Raw genomic sequence first — 16,855 nt, 5'->3', positions numbered from 1 at the left:
GAATATCATCTTTTACGTCATTCCATCACCAATAGAAACAGTACGCACAAACGTTATCAGGTATCACATGGTACGTGAATTATTCCTATTAAATACTTTGTTTCAACGGATATATATGACTATTTTTAAAGGAATATAGTCTGTGAACCAGCTTTCTTTGGCAGCTATATTGAACTGTGCGATTTCCATTTCTATAGCTATTCGCGTATTTAGTATAGTTCTGTTAATTCCTTTTAGTATCAATAACAATTTACAAGTTTACAAGTTAAATTCGGAAACTAGAGAAAATTTGTAATTAGTATCATACTTTTCGTAACATAAACGGACCTTTTTTCTCTCATATTACGTGTGTAACACTGGCTGGTACCATGCAATACACCCATGTGCCCTGAAACTGTATGGTATGACTACCCAACGTAATACCGTATCGTTACGTCACGTCGTCATAAGAAAAAAACTGTTTTTACATTTGTTTCTGAAACTATGCTAATTTTACTATAACTATGCGTCGAAATGTTTGGAGAACGGACACGGTTTTTTTCGTTTTTTTTTCAAAATGGCGGGATAGCATAGCTGTAAAATTGAAATAAATCATCCATACATACGTAATTAGTTGCGAAATGTCAAATTAAATTCGACACCGATATTGTTACTTTTTATGGATGTAAATATTTAAGCATTGATGTCACTATTTTTTAATTTCATCGGAATATGAAAGAAATTTTGTTTGCAAACTAAATTTATTTCATAACCCGATGAAGCTAAAAAAAGTGACATCAATGCTTACAATTAATTTTTCAGACTATTTGATAATATGAAATACGTTTTAACGTCCGATTCCATTAATTTTCCAATGAATGGGACTCATTCACGTACCACGTGATAACCGATAACGTTTGTGCGGGACTATTGTTTCTATTAGTGATGGAATGACGTCAAATGACGTTATCGCGGGATAACATCATTTCAGCGGGAAGATTACAAAGAGTTACATTCCATCACCACTGGAGATAATAGTCCCGCACAAACGTTATCGGGTATCACGTGGTACGTGAATTAGTCCCATTATATTTTATAAATCAATACGCAACGAAGACGTCTCTATTGTGACGTCATGATAACGTCGGGTTTTTGCGCCATTCTCGGATTTTTTTCTTCATAGTATATGAAGAAAAAGGATTTCCAAATCAGAAAGTCAGATATAGTATAAAAACAAATAAAACTTCATTATTAAGCTATAACAAAAATATCTGAAATGATTTTCTAGTAATTTTGGTACAGCAGTTGTTGAAAATCGATGCTTGAAGACAAATATGCCTTCATTTGAAGCTTGTTACCACAGAAATTACGTACGATCGTTACCAAATGGAAGTCAGAAAGTTCTTGACCCGTCCTCGGGAGGGTTCGGAACGACTTTACGTAGTCATTGACAATAATTTCAATATATTTTGGGACTGTGAAAATGTATCAAATTTGATTGAACAACCAAGATATTCTATACATGTAACTGCTAACAATCGATGTCCAAGATTTTAAAAGACAGGACTTTATTTTCAGCCAACAAGAAAGTGCATATACTAATTTTCATATTAAAAAATTCGATATTGCTTCTAGGGAAACAATACATATACAACTGTAAATGTATTGAAAAGGAACTCAATGTAATGTCTGAAAATCGTATTGAATTCGAACTAAAAGCTTACAGGATTATAATATCCAATAGTAATTTAAAGCGTTCACCACTAACACTTGCAGCATTACAAAATTGGTTTAATAGTTAAACAGTGACCTTTTAAACGTTCTTAAAAGATCTCTGACCTAGTCCCTCCCCTTTCTTTCTTCTGTCTTTTCCTTGAAGTATAAGGTTTTGCGTTATCAAGAGTTATTTCCCCTAGTTCACTTTGACACTACACTTCTACCAAGGGAAATAACTCTTGATGGATCTTTAATGTGGGCTGTTGATATATGTGTGTATTATGTTATGTGTATAAGATGCTTGTGAGTACAATGAAATATGTTATTTACAATAGTTCTTCAAATGTTCCACCCTTATATTTGTCTCTTTAGCTGCAATTTTGTAGCTCAAAAGATTTCTAGACAGAAAATGGTGTCGTCTTTAGAGCTACAACTGGTGCATATTACTGCTAATGGAGCAAATTAATGGTTATGCAAACCATTATTAAACATTTGTTTGCATTTTATCGTACTTGTTTGATATCGCCAACCTACTAGGCAATAAAACTGAACCACATAAAATATCAAATTCTCATGAAGGCACTATTTTTTTTACATATTACATATGAAGGTCTTTCTGAAGGGAATTTATACGGCAAGTCCACATTTTGTGAATTTGACGTCTTGTGATCTGTACGGTAGATATTAAGAATGATAGTTATGTTTGTTTTGGACAAAAATAATACATGAATGCATGTATGCGCATAAAATAATTGGAAACCTACAAAAAAGTATGAAAAACTATGCTCGAGTGATTTTCGGAGGCAGTGCTCCACTACGACACATAAAGAGACCAATTCGCGATTCGTACCCGGCCGAAAGGTATAGTAGGCCGGGTACTTATGTATCATCCGTACATATTGTGTTGTGTATATTATTTTAAAAAAATGAATAAGAAATACATATATATATATATATAATAAAAAAAAAAAGAAAAAAAAAGAAAATAAAGGGTTCTTATTTTCTGTTACCGAGATTTTATTTAGGAATTATACTGTCGTTTGTAGGTGCTATATTTCGACGCGATTTGATGTGTCGTTCCATACCTGCCGCGCGGATAAGCTTAACCATGACAACAGGAGGGGGAATGGGATTTAATACAGCTCATTTCTTCGGAATGCAGTAAGTGATTTCATAAAGATATCTGAAATAAATAAAAACAAACACAAAACAACAAACAACCTCCTCCCACATACCCGCCAAAAACGACGAATAAAAAAAATGTATAGAAAAAATGCACACAGACACTTCAAAAATAACAACCATTACACAAAACAAATATTATGAGGTCGAATTATTGTTTTAATTCATAATATCATAATGTAGAAATATTATTTTAATTGCCAATATTATAATGTCGGAGCGTTCTTTTAATTGCCAATATTATAACCTCGGAGCGTTATTCTAATTACCAATATCATAATCTCGGAGCATTATTCTAATTGCCAATATTATAATGCCGAAGTGATTCTTTCATTATTTGTATTACAGTGTCGGAGTGTTTGGAGATAGCTCACCGTTGTGTGCTGGGTGTACATCAGACGATCAGTTCACGTCTGCCTTTAAATGGGAAACATCAAAGATGACTGAAGCTAACGCTTTAAACCCCTGGAGGTGGTCACGATGCGCCCTTGATCAAATAGAACAATCCATCGAGGAGGACATCACGTAGGCTCACGAATTATAATATTCATTCTTCATTCATGAGCATTAATTCTGTTTTACTGATTTATTGAATAACAACAATTCAGTTGTTCACTAATGATAAAATTCCTTCCTTCCTTCCTCCCTTCCTTCCCTCCCTTCCTAATTTTTTCTCATTTTTTTATTTATAGATATATTTATTTATTTATTTATTCATCCATTCATTCTGTTTATGATGATTTGTTCACCAATTCTTTTGTTTATTAATCATCGACCCAACGATAACCATATAATAAATAATTCCATTCATTCCCATTTTCTTCTGGAGTTAGGTTATTATTTTCACGTATTTATTTTCACGTATTCAGAAATGTTTTTATTATTTTTAGCTACATCACCTGCATGTTAGACCGAAATTTTTTAACAACAGATTACGATAACTTTCAAGGACAATTTAGCCTTGGAATAACTACCAATGCCTCTATTCAGTGTAAATGGGCTTTTGGAGACAAATCCGAGTATTGTGGGGTGAGTCTAATATGTTATAACACTCGGGTCTGTTTAGTCAGTACATGTACTTTGAAAGTCAGTACATGTACTTTGAAAGTCAGTACATGTACTTTGAGCCTCGTAAAAGAAATCTCAACGTTGCTGTGAAATCATATATTCTTATTAGGCCATGGGAAAGAAGGATGGGAAAGGAGGGTCCAACATGCACCCCCCCCCCCCAAACCTCCGAACCAATATTTTTCTGAACCCTTATGACCCACTGATCATAAATCAAAATGTTAACATTACATAAGTTGGGATGAACTTCCGGTTATGACGTCATCAAGATGGCCGCCATCTCGAATTTCACTAAAAAATGAAAAATAGTCATAACATTGACATTTTTCAACCAAAGTAGACAAATGAGGTATCAAAATGACCACAATAGAACAAGAAATACATATCGGGTCCAAAACATCCAATATATGTAGTGATTTCTACGCAGGAAATGGAAAAATCTGATTTTAAGCTCAAAAAAGATGATTTTTCAGCAAATTTTTCATATTTGGCTTGACGCAGCAAAAATGTTTCCCAACAGCAAACTATTATTTCTAATAAGTTTTTTGACCACTTATCAATCAGTTTAAGCAACAAAATCAACAAAACCCAATGTTAACATCGTATAAGTTCCAGTAATGACGTAATCAAGATGGTCACCATCTCGAATTTCACTAAAAACTGAAAAATAGTCATAACATTGACAATTTTTAACTGTAGTAGACAAATGAGGTATCAAAGTGACCACAAAAGAACAAGAAATACATATGAGGACCAAATAATCCAATATATGTAGTGATTTGTACAGAAGAAATGAAAAAAGCTCAAAAATAGTGATTTTATAGCAAATTTTTCATACTTGGCTTGACGCAGCAAAAATGATTCCCAACAACAAATTATTACTCGTAATCAGTTATTTAAACTCCTATGAATCAGTAATAGCAACAACAACAACAACAACATAAATATACAGAAATGCAAAAAAGAATTATTGTTATACCCTCAATTTCGTAGATTAGCAGCCTCTCAAAAATAGTTATTACAGCACAATACCTACTGATAGCGTAACAAATGTAACCTAAGCTAAGCCTTTGTTTCCGTTAATATCATTAACTTTTCCCACTCCCTTGAAGGTGCTGGTTGTGTCACATCTGGCGTATGCGTAAAGAGACCATTGAAGACTCCCCAGTAAAAAGTTCTCAACAGTGCTTTCCAGACTTGGGAAAAAGTGAAACTTCACTGCAGACCTCATTTATGACCTAAAATAATCCACCTGTGCAACCTATGGTCACTGAGGTTCACAAGAATTAGGAATTGTGCTTCATACGAATTAAGGAGAACTAACTCAACCCTCCGCAGAATGTGGATCTGGTGTCTTTTCCATTATGCCGGGGAAGTCTGGAACATCATTTACGATATGTGAATCTAGGTGAAACTATGTTGGAAACAGGAAGAGCTCCCACATCCCTGAATCCGATGTTTCTGATGTTAACTCTGACCATGGACAGTTGACAAGTTAGAACCACGATGGTAACCCGGTAATGTGATGTCACATCAGGTCATCGAGGTCGAAGACGACACTCTGGCAAGAAAGCACGCACAACGAAAATGAGTATCATTAAGAACTAGTGAAAGAAATATGTGACACTGTAGTAACCATCTTATATTTCCTTACGTTATGTACACAGGAAATAAACAATGGATGTGCTCATTCTAAAAGGCACAACACGTTTCAAAAAGTGTCATGGTATTCACGAAATTTTAATTTGATACCCTATAGCTATTAGTTGGCGGTTTGCTGTAATAATTCAGTTTGAGAGGCTACTAGTCTACAATATTTCGAACATGAAAATGGATTATTTTGAAGTCCCACCTAGATATTCAGCCAACTTTAAATTCAAATTTGTTAAGATATAAATCGTCAATAACCAATGTTAGTTTCAGAAAATTCCAAGACACCAGGAAACTGTAGTGTCAGCGGTTTAGAAAAAAAATAACAATCATATGCCGCATCCGGTGATGTTTTGTAAACCAAATGATGGTATAACAACAGTTCTCTTTTGCATTTCTATATATTTTGTGTTGTTGTTTTAACCGATTGATAAGAGGTCAAATAACTGATTACGAATAATAGCTTGTTGTTGGGAAACAATTATGTGGCGTCAAACCAAATATGAAAAAAATGCTGAAAAAATACCATTTTTGAGCTTAAAATCGTATTTTTTCATTTCCTACGTTCAAATCACTACATATATTGGATTATTTGGTCCTGAAATGTATTTGTTGTTCTATTGTGGTCATTGTGATACCTCATTTGTCTACTTCAGTTGAAAAATGTTATGACTATTTTTCATTTTTCAATGAAATTCGAGATGGTGACCATCTTGATGACGTCATAACCGGAACTTATACGATGTTAACATTAGTTTTTGTTGTTTTTGTTGCTTAAACTGATTGATAAGTGGTCAAAAAACTTATTAGAAATAAGAGTTTGGTGTTTGGAAACATTTTTGCTGCGTCAAGGCAAATATGAAAAAATTGCTAAAAATCACCATTGTTGAGCCTAAAATCAGATTTTTTTCATTTCCTGCATAGAAATCACTACATATATTGGATATTTTGGTCCTGATATGTATTTCTTGTTCTATTGTGGTCATTTTGATATCTCATTTGTCTACTTTGGTTGAAAAATGTCAATGTTATGAATATTTTTCAATTTTTAGTGAAATTCGAGATTGCGGCCATCTTGATGACGTCATAACCGGAAGTTCATCCCAACTTATGCAATGTTAACATTTTGATTTGTGATCATTGGGTCATAAGGGTTCAGAAAAATATTGGTTCGGAGGTTTGGAGAGGGGGGGTGCATGTTGGACCCTCCTAGCCCATGGCCTATATAGCTGGAGATATAGCTCGGCAAAAATCTCCTATATCACCTACTGTTGTGGAATAGTTTCTGAACAATTTCACTAGCAGACTGGCTTAAAAATGCAAAAGGCTAGTGCAGTATATGTTTTTTTTTTCGAAATTGACAATGGAATATCAAACCATACATAATGGAGATGCATCATGCCCCACTTCTCACGGACAGAGTTATACTGTAATCCTGGTAAACACTAGTAGTAAACTTTTGGCGAGAGAGAACTCCTGTTTGACTCGATCGGTTGAGCGTCAACCTATAGTACTCCAGAGATCTTTGGTTCGATCCCCGGCGGAGCCAAGATTGCATTTATATAAATACTGCAATGAGTTTCAATTTTATTTCTCCAATTCTATGTAATTAGATGAATTTACTGCTAACGTTATGTAAAGTTGTATACATGTATATGATAAATGAAATGTTGCCGAAACGTCATATAATCTGTTTTATAAGTTCAGAGGTAAAATGGAGACTTAATAGAGATATCCACAATTCTAGCGAGGAAATGATATTTTAAAACCACCGTCTAGTGGTCAGTGCCTGGCAACTGCACATGGGATTCGCAACCTAGATACGGAGGGTTTGTGGTAATATGCCGAGATATCGTAACCACTCGGCTACCGCGGCCCCATCACATCATGTGTTTAAGGCGATAACATCATACTTTTCAGAGAAAGCGACATGAGTTTTGTTCACCAAACAATGACATGAAATATTGTATCATCCTACTATCATGGGAAGTATTGATATATTACCATTGGTAAAGAAAACCCTGTCTGTGTTTCATCGTTATTTAAAGCTCAGTCGTTGTGTGAGACAAAGGCATTGATAAAAATTTTGTTTAAACATGCGCAGGTTCAACAAGAGTCAATATGCTATAAAGGAATGGACTGTACAAATCCTGCGAACGAATTTGCGTGTGATCTAAATGTCTATGCCTTAGATGGAAGTCTATGCAATAAAGTGGGCGCTAAGAGGATAGCTGTAAGTTATTTTTGTCATACAAAATTATGTATAAGTTATGTTTGTCTTACAAAACTTTGCATAAGTTATGTTTGTTTTACAAAAAATGTATAAATTATGTTTGTCTTACAAAACTTTGCATTAGTTATGTTTGTCTTACACAACATTAGTTATGTTTGTCTTACACAACTTTACATAAGTTATGTTTGTCTTACTAAACAATGCATAAGTTATGTTTGTCTTACAAAACTTTGCATAAGGTATGTTTGTCTTACCTTACAGAATTAGTTCTAAGTTATGTTTGTCTTACAAAACTAGTTATAAGGTATCTTTGTCTTAACTTACAGAATTAGTTCTAAGTTATGGTTGTCTTACAGAACTAGTTCTCCATTATGTATGTCCTACAAAACTATGTATAAGTTATCTTGGTCTTTCAAAACTATGCGTAAGTTATGTTTGTCTTACAAAACAAGTTCTTAATTATGTTTGTCTTACAAAACTAGTTATCAGTTATGTTTGTCTTACAAAACTATGCGGAAGTTATGTTTGTCTTACAAAACTCAGTTTGTCTTACAAAACTATGCGGAAGTTATGTTTGTCTTACAAAACTATGCGTAAGTTATGTTTGTCTTACCTACAAAATGTTTGTATTTTAAGCAATTTATGTTTGTATTTCCTACAAAAATTATCTCTAAGTTATATATTGATTGTGACGTAACGTGTTTGCAACCAAAACTTCTGACCTTTCAGAAAAGGTCTGATTTTCTTTCACAAAATAATCACAATAGAGAAAATATGTAAATGGCGATGTATTTACATCACATTACTGCTGAGCTGTCAGTAAAGACCACTAGCTAGATAATAAAAAACAACCTATTTTTGTAGCAGTTCTCATACCTTAACTAACTTATTGCCATTTATAATCTTATTTTCCTATTCCTAAAATGGTCTTTCTTTACCTCTTGGTGAAACGTTTTTATGTCGATTTATCTTTCGTATACAAAAAATGTAATGTTTATCTTTTAATATTCGCGTCCCAAAAAATTGATCAGGATTTTCAAAGTGTAAACTCCCCGAATTAAACTGATTACAGAGCAACAGTTTCCCGTCTTTTCTAATATTCTGAATTTTAGAATGTGTTATTTGACGGTTGATAACGGTAATGAGTAGATAGCCAAAATATATTTATTAAACATCGTCAAATTTGTTTATGAATGATAAACTATACCACTCTTGCAACAGAAAAATAATGTTTTCTCTACAGCGTTGCATTGAGGGATTGTGTTTCCCTCCTCCAAGACCAAGTACAACAACTTCAACTACAACTCCTACAACCACCACTCCTACAACCACCACTCCTACTCCTACAACCACCACTCCTACTCCTACAACTACAACTCCTACTCCTACAACCACAACTCCTACTCCTACAACCACAACTCCTACAACTACAACTCCTACTCCTACAACCACAACTCCTACTCCTACAACCACAACTCCTACTCCTACAACCACAACTCCTACTCCTACAACCACCATCTCACAACCACAACTCCTACTCCTACAACAACCACTCTACTACTACAACCACAACTCCTACTCTACAACAACACTCCTACTCCACAACCACAACTCCTACTCCTACAACCACCACTCTACTCCAACCACAACTCCTACTCTACAACCACAACTCCTACAACTACAACTCCTACTCCTACAACCACAACTCCTACTCCTACAACCACAACTCCTACTCCTACAACCACAACTCCTACTCCTACAACCACAACTCCTACTCCAACAACCACAACTCCTACTCCTACAACTACAACTCCTACTCCAACAACCACAACTCCTATTCCTACAACCACCACTCTCACAACCACAAATCCTACAACCACAACTCCTACTCCTACAACTACAACTCCTTTAGCTACAACTCCTACTCCTACAACCACAACTCCTACTCCTACAACCACCACTCCTACAACTACAACTCTTGCTCCTACAACTCCTACACCTACAACCATCACTCCTACAACTACAACTCCTACAACAACAAATCCTACTCCTACTCCTACAACCACCACTTCTACAACTACAACTCCTAATCCTACGACCACTACTCCCACAACTACAACCACAACTATTAATTACAACCACAACTTCTTCAACTATAATCACTACTCCTACAACTACAACAACATCTCCGTCAACTACAACCACATCGCCATCAACTACGACCACATCTCCTACAACTACGACCACAACTCCTACAACCACATCTCCTACAACTACAACTCCTACAACTACGACCACATCTCCTACAACTACAACTTCAACTCCTGCAACTACAACCATAACTTCTTCAACTACAATCACTACTCCTGCAACTACAACCACCACTCCTACAACGACAACAACATCTCCGTCAATTACAACCACATCTCCATCAACTACGACCACATCTCCATCTACTACAATCACATCTCCTACAACTACGACCACATCTCCTACAACTACGACCACATCTCCTACAACTACGACCACATCTCCTACAACTACAACTTCAACTCCTGCAACTACAACCATAACTTCTTCAACTACAATCACTACTCCTGCAACTACAACCACCACTCCTACAACGACAACAACATCTCCGTCAATTACAACCACATCTCCATCAACTACGACCACATCTCCTATCTACTACGACCACATCTCCTACAACTACGACCACATCTCTACAACTACAACTTCAACTCCTGCAACTACAACCATAACTTCTTCAACTACAATCACTACTCCTGCAACTACAACCACCACTCCTACAACGACAACAACATCTCCGTCAATTACAACCACATCTCCATCAACTACGACCACATCTCCATCTACTACAATCACATCTCCTACAACTACAACCACATCTCTTCAACTACAACCACATCTCCACAACTACAACCACATCTCTACAACTACAACACACTACGACAACATCTCTCTACAACTACATCACACACATCTCCTACAACTACAACCAATACACAACTCTCTACAACTACACACCATCTCCTACAACTACAACCACACACTCCTACAACTACAACCACATCTCCTACAACAACAACACAACATCTCCGTCAACTACAACCACATCTCCTGCAACTACAACACACAACGATCTCCGCAATTACAACTACAACTAGACACATCTCCTACAACTACGACCACATCTACACTCGACACATCTCCTACAACTACGACCACATCTCCTACAACTACAACTTCAACTCCTGCAACTACAACCATAACTTCTTCAACTACAATCACTACTCCTGCAACTACAACCACCACTCCTACAACGACAACAACATCTCCGTCAATTACAACCACATCTCCATCAACTACGACCACATCTCCATCTACTACAATCACATCTCCTACAACTACGACCACATCTCCTACAACTACGACCACATCTCCTACAACTACGACCACATCTCCATCTACTACAATCACATCTCCTACAACTATAACCACATCTCCTTCAACTACAACCACATCTCCTACAACTACAACCACAACTCCTACAACTATAACCACAACTACTTCAACCACATCTCCTACAACTACTACTACTACAACTACAACTTCTACAACTACAAACACCACTCCTACAACTACAAACACATTTCCGTCAACTACAACCACATCTCCTACAACTACAGCCACAACTCCTACAACTACAACCACATCTCCTACAACTACAACCACATCTTCTACAACAACGACCACATCTCCTACAACTACGACCACATCTCCTTCAACTACAACTACAACCACATCTCCTACAACTACGACCACATCACCTACAACTACGACCACATCTCCTACAACTACAACTTCAACTCCTGCAACTACAACCACAACTTCTTTAACTACAATTACTACTCCTACAACTACAACCACCACTCCTACAACTACAACCACAACTTCTTCAACTACAACCAACACTCCTACAACTTCAACCACCACTCCTACAACGACAACAACATCTCCATCAACTCCAACCACCACTTCTACAACGACAACAACATCTCCGTCAACTACAACCACCATTCCTACAACGACAACAACATCTCCGTCAATTACAACCACATCTCCATCAACTACGACCACATCTCCATCTACTACAATCACATCTCCTACAACTACAACCACATCGCCTTCAACTGCAACCACATCTCCTACAACTACAACCACAACTCTTACAACTACAACCACAACTCCTACAATCACATCTCCTACAACTACAACTCCTACAATCACATCTCCTACAACTACAACCACATTTCCGTCAACTACAACCACAACTCCTACAATCACATCTCCTACAATTACAACCACATTTCCGTCAACTACAACCACAACTCCTACAACTACAACCACAACTCCTACAACCACATCTCTTACAACAACAACCACATCTCCTACAACTACAACCACAACTCCTACAACTACAACCACAACTCCAACAGCTACAACAACATCTCCATCAACTACAACCAAAATATCAACAACCACAACTCCTAATACTACAACTCCTAGAACTAAAACTACAACTTCTTCAACCACAACTTCCCCTTCACCAACGACATCGTCTACAACTACTTCACAAACAACTACAACGACACCAACAACCATTTTCACCACTGTTCCCCCAGCGCCGACGTCTACAGACTCTACACCCCATCCACCTACCACTTCAAGTACGTTTTCAGTCCCTTCTACCACTATGTTCCCGACCAGTATGGCGACTACAACCGATCCTCATCCAAATCCTGATCCAATATCTCAGTTTACATCCACATCGGTGTTCTTTGCTAGTCAGGTAGTTGCATCTACCTCTTCAACATATAAAGGAGAGTTTAAAGCAGAAAGTCCTATCGCCTACCCTGCAAGCCCCTTCACTTCTCCCTATCCTGGCTATGTATCATCTTCTTATTCTGCTGCTCCAAGATCTTTGGGATCACCGGCATCAAATTTTCCCCAACATCTGCAATCCAGGCGTCAGCCGTCACTGTTCCAGAGCGTAAATCAGAGAGCTGCATCATTACAAAAGGGAAAATATGTTAGAAAAAACCAAAGTCACAATATGGATAGAAATACATATGAGGAGAGGAAAGAGAAGGAAGAGGAACATGGTGGAGAGGACGAGGAGGAGGTTGCAGATCCGTTAGGCTTTAGCATGATGTCAAAACTGATAAATCTTTCCGGAAAAGGTGTGTTTTTACCGAAAAATAATAACGATTAACTTTTACAGCGAAGCTCTGACTTATACATCGAGACGTCAATTAAATCTTCCCATTCAATAACATAGCAATATACAAAACATCATGTTATAATACATAGAACTAACACAAAACCAAATGATCATGCTGCCATTTGACACAACATGCAATAATAGTATACTGTTATTGACCAATCTATTATGTTTACTTTGGGGAGTCGGGAAAACGGTAAATTTCGAATTGAAATGTTTTCCAGACGGGAAACCGTTTGCCTGCTAATATTCGTGAGGGTTTTACTTTTACTAATTGTACAGATCCACCTAAATTCGCGAAAGTTAAAACCTCGCAAATGTATCAAATTCATGATTTGACACATTTAAGCCTGTCGTATGATTGACGCTTTCATAATTCGTGAAAATGAACGCCCGCGAATAATTTCCAAACAGTCAATTTTACACTCGCAAACATTGCCATTTGTACAATATTTCAGTCTTAGCCATGTATACTGTTATAATTATTATAAACCTTTTTTGTTACATTATTGTACATTGAAATCGAACCAGGGCCAATTTCGCGATTTCATTTATCTAAACATATCATTGAACTAAATATTTTCATAAAAAAAAGCTTAACAGACGCTTCCGGTTCTAGTTTTCGTTTCCGTGAAATTGGTCCTAGCATCTGAAAAAAGAGTGGAATAGTCTTGATAAGAGGTTAGTTTAAATATGCATTGTTATTTGGTAATTAGAAAAAGATAAGCCTGTAACATTTTGATTCAATGAATATTTTAATTTTGATTAATTCTATTTCACCCATGTTTGATACTTTTATGTTTTTTATATAAAGATTACCTTCAATAAGTTTTTAGGTTTATGGAGATATAACACAAAAATCTGAGTTTACTCTTGATAAACAGAAAAGCGGTTACTGATGAGACTACACTAAGATTTTAGTGTTATTTAAGGAATGATTTTTCATTGTTTGCAAATGCAATTAATACACCAGTAAACAACAAACAATAACAATAATTCCTTATATTTACATTTTGACCGACCATTTCATTAAAAATTAAGTGTTCAAATAAGATAAAACTCTGTGTCTTCAATGTTATACGATTGTTGGAACAGCCGGTCAATTAATGGAATCCCGGAACAGCTGGTTTCAATTTGGCGGGAAATGTTGTCAAATTCAGAGAGTACACAAAATATAGTTCCACATTAAATTTATCTTTTTTTCATCCTATTTATACAATATTTGTTAAAATATTTTTTTGCTGATGAATAATTTTAGATTAACATGACATTCATTCATTCAGTATTTTGAAGATTTGTCATACAGATACAATAGGCCTAATCGGATGCGCATTCACACTACTTGCGGAAGTCAGTGTTTCGGTGTGTGTATCCTTGCGCGGCAACCAATGCGTTTACGCAAGTGTAAACGATTTCGTAGTTAGTAAGGTTACATAGAAAAGAGAAAACTGAAATGTAAATATATCATTATAACATAAAGTATTTATTCCAATTAATCCTTATAATTCACTTAACTGAAGATAATGTGTACAATATTCAAAACTTATTTTGGAACTTTTTGTCTGGGAAATGTGTACGCCGCTATCATTTTTATCATTTATGGGCTAATAAAGTAATTTTTAAGCCAATGGAAATGTTTGTTACAAGCAAAATTATATTAATTCACAAAATAAAATTATGCAAAAATAAAAATTGGACGATTTTGTGTTTCAATTTTTTTTTATATTACAGCTTCATTGTATATGATGTTAACTCGAAAATGTACGGTGTTTGGATACCCCTGGCTACAAACGTATCTGATGTGGCCCTATGTAAAACATGCCCGTGATCAAACGTGTAGAAGTTGAGTTCGTGTTAGACAGTAAGACAGTTGATCACAAAACTAGCCCATCCGGCCACGTCATTCGATCTTAAAACTCACGTGTAATGACATTATTATCACGTCAAAGGTTATCTTGATGCCATAATCTATAAACATTATATGTTGTCGCATTATTGTCTCAGAAGATGGAAACTTTACATCAAGCCGAATTTCTACTGTTTTATATCGACACGAAATTATAAGTTTTACTTGATATTTCTTTTTAATAAAAGCTATGTGATACATATATCTTTTCATTCGTGACTATCTATTATGAATTTTATCAAATTATAAGTTCGTGGCATATCCAATTATTTAACTCGTTAGATAAATTTCATAACATATAGTCACTGTGATAAGATCCTCTACATATGATATCATACGTGTCTCTATTGTAACAGTCTTGTTGACTGGCCAAAATTTCCGCCTCAACGTCTGGCGAAGCGAATCAAATATGCGTGTATATTAGCGTATACAGAGTGTATATAGCCTAGCAACCACGCCGACCAAAGATTACAGCTTCATTCTGTCTTAAATCAATCACACAGGTAGATCAGAATTGATCTTCATTTTGATCTTCATTTTGACACTAGTACTGCGTATGTGTATGAACTCAGTTGACAACGAGTGCTCCATATAACATGCTCGTTGCAAACTGCGTTCATACTACCATATATGTAGTCAAAATAAAGACTTATCCTTAAAAAATAGCCTACGTTCTTTTGCATGAGATATATTTTGGAATTACACGGTGTACCGATCCTATACGTATAGTGATGTGAAAAGGTAATTCAATTAAAATTTCAAATCCCTATAAAATTAATATTCGCTAACATTTGTGAGTTTTCGAAATTTTAATATCCGCGAAATAAAGTTGGTTTAATATCAACACGAAATTAAAAGTTTTACTTGATTTTTCTTTTTAATACAAGCTAAGTGAAACATATATCTTATTCATTCGTGACTATCTATAATAATTTTTATCAATAATCAGTTCGTAGGCATAATCCAGATTCTTTGAATCCTCCGGTAGATAAAAATTATCATAACATATAGTGCACTGTGGTTAAGATTCCCTACATATGATATCCTGACGTTTGCTCTATTGTAACAGTCTTGTTGACTGCGCAAAATTTCCGCCTCAACGGTCTGGCGTAATGCTGAATCAAATATAGCGTATAGTATATTAGCCGTATACACGAGTGTTTTTAGCCTAGCAACCACACGGCGACCAAAGTTTACAGCTTCATTTCTGTCTTAAATCAATCAGACAGGTAGAATCAGAAATGATCTTCATTTTGATCTATATATACACTTGAGACCGAGGATTGCTTTGTTGTCATTTACCTAGGTATTACTTTTATCGTCAATTTATACAGAAATACGTTTGAACCATGCATATTTCATCACAGCGATTGCTTCGACTCGGAATACCTCGGTAGTGTTCTATTACTGTGTGAAGTTCCGATAGAGACTTCCACATCAAAAGTTTTATACGTTTTATCCAACAGGAGGCGCTGTTGGCAATAGTCGTCTGTTTAACATGAACACAATTATTGGTAATCAAATTGTCCTGGATGAGTATCACAGTGTATGAACGGAAGTGTATAGTATTTTTTAGATTTCGTAGTTGCGAGTCTGTATAGTGGTACTCGGTCACTTGCTAAGACAAATGAAACGATGGATAGTGGATAATTATTGCCAATTTTATTCATTCTATACGTTTTTGTTGCAATCTTCAGTTATAAACGGCGTCATGGATAGCAATTTGAACTACCAGTGACTAATGAAATGTTGAGGGTTAACCAGCATTAACATTTCAGACACTTTTCGTGAGTTGATCTGCTGTTCATCATCGGAG

At 35.8% G+C, this 16,855-nt stretch overlaps 1 protein-coding gene across 1 annotated transcript; it reads left to right on the top strand.

Moving 5' to 3' along the window:
• Positions 1–9,776: 9,776 nt before the first annotated feature.
• LOC138308655 (mucin-2-like) lies at positions 9,777–14,807 on the top strand (the record flags this gene model as incomplete). Its single annotated transcript, XM_069249693.1, has 2 exons — positions 9,777–11,308; positions 11,603–14,807. Coding segments are annotated over 2 exons (3,054 nt in total), but the record flags the coding sequence as incomplete, so codon positions are not given.
• Between the last annotated feature and the right edge of the window lie 2,048 nt (positions 14,808–16,855).

The sequence above is a fragment of the Argopecten irradians genome, chromosome 15 (genome assembly GCF_041381155.1).
Source record: "Argopecten irradians isolate NY chromosome 15, Ai_NY, whole genome shotgun sequence".
NCBI classification, from domain to species: Eukaryota; Metazoa; Mollusca; class Bivalvia; order Pectinida; family Pectinidae; genus Argopecten; species Argopecten irradians.
Note: the sequence above shows the minus strand (reverse complement) of the source record. Positions and strands in the feature narration are given on the sequence as shown.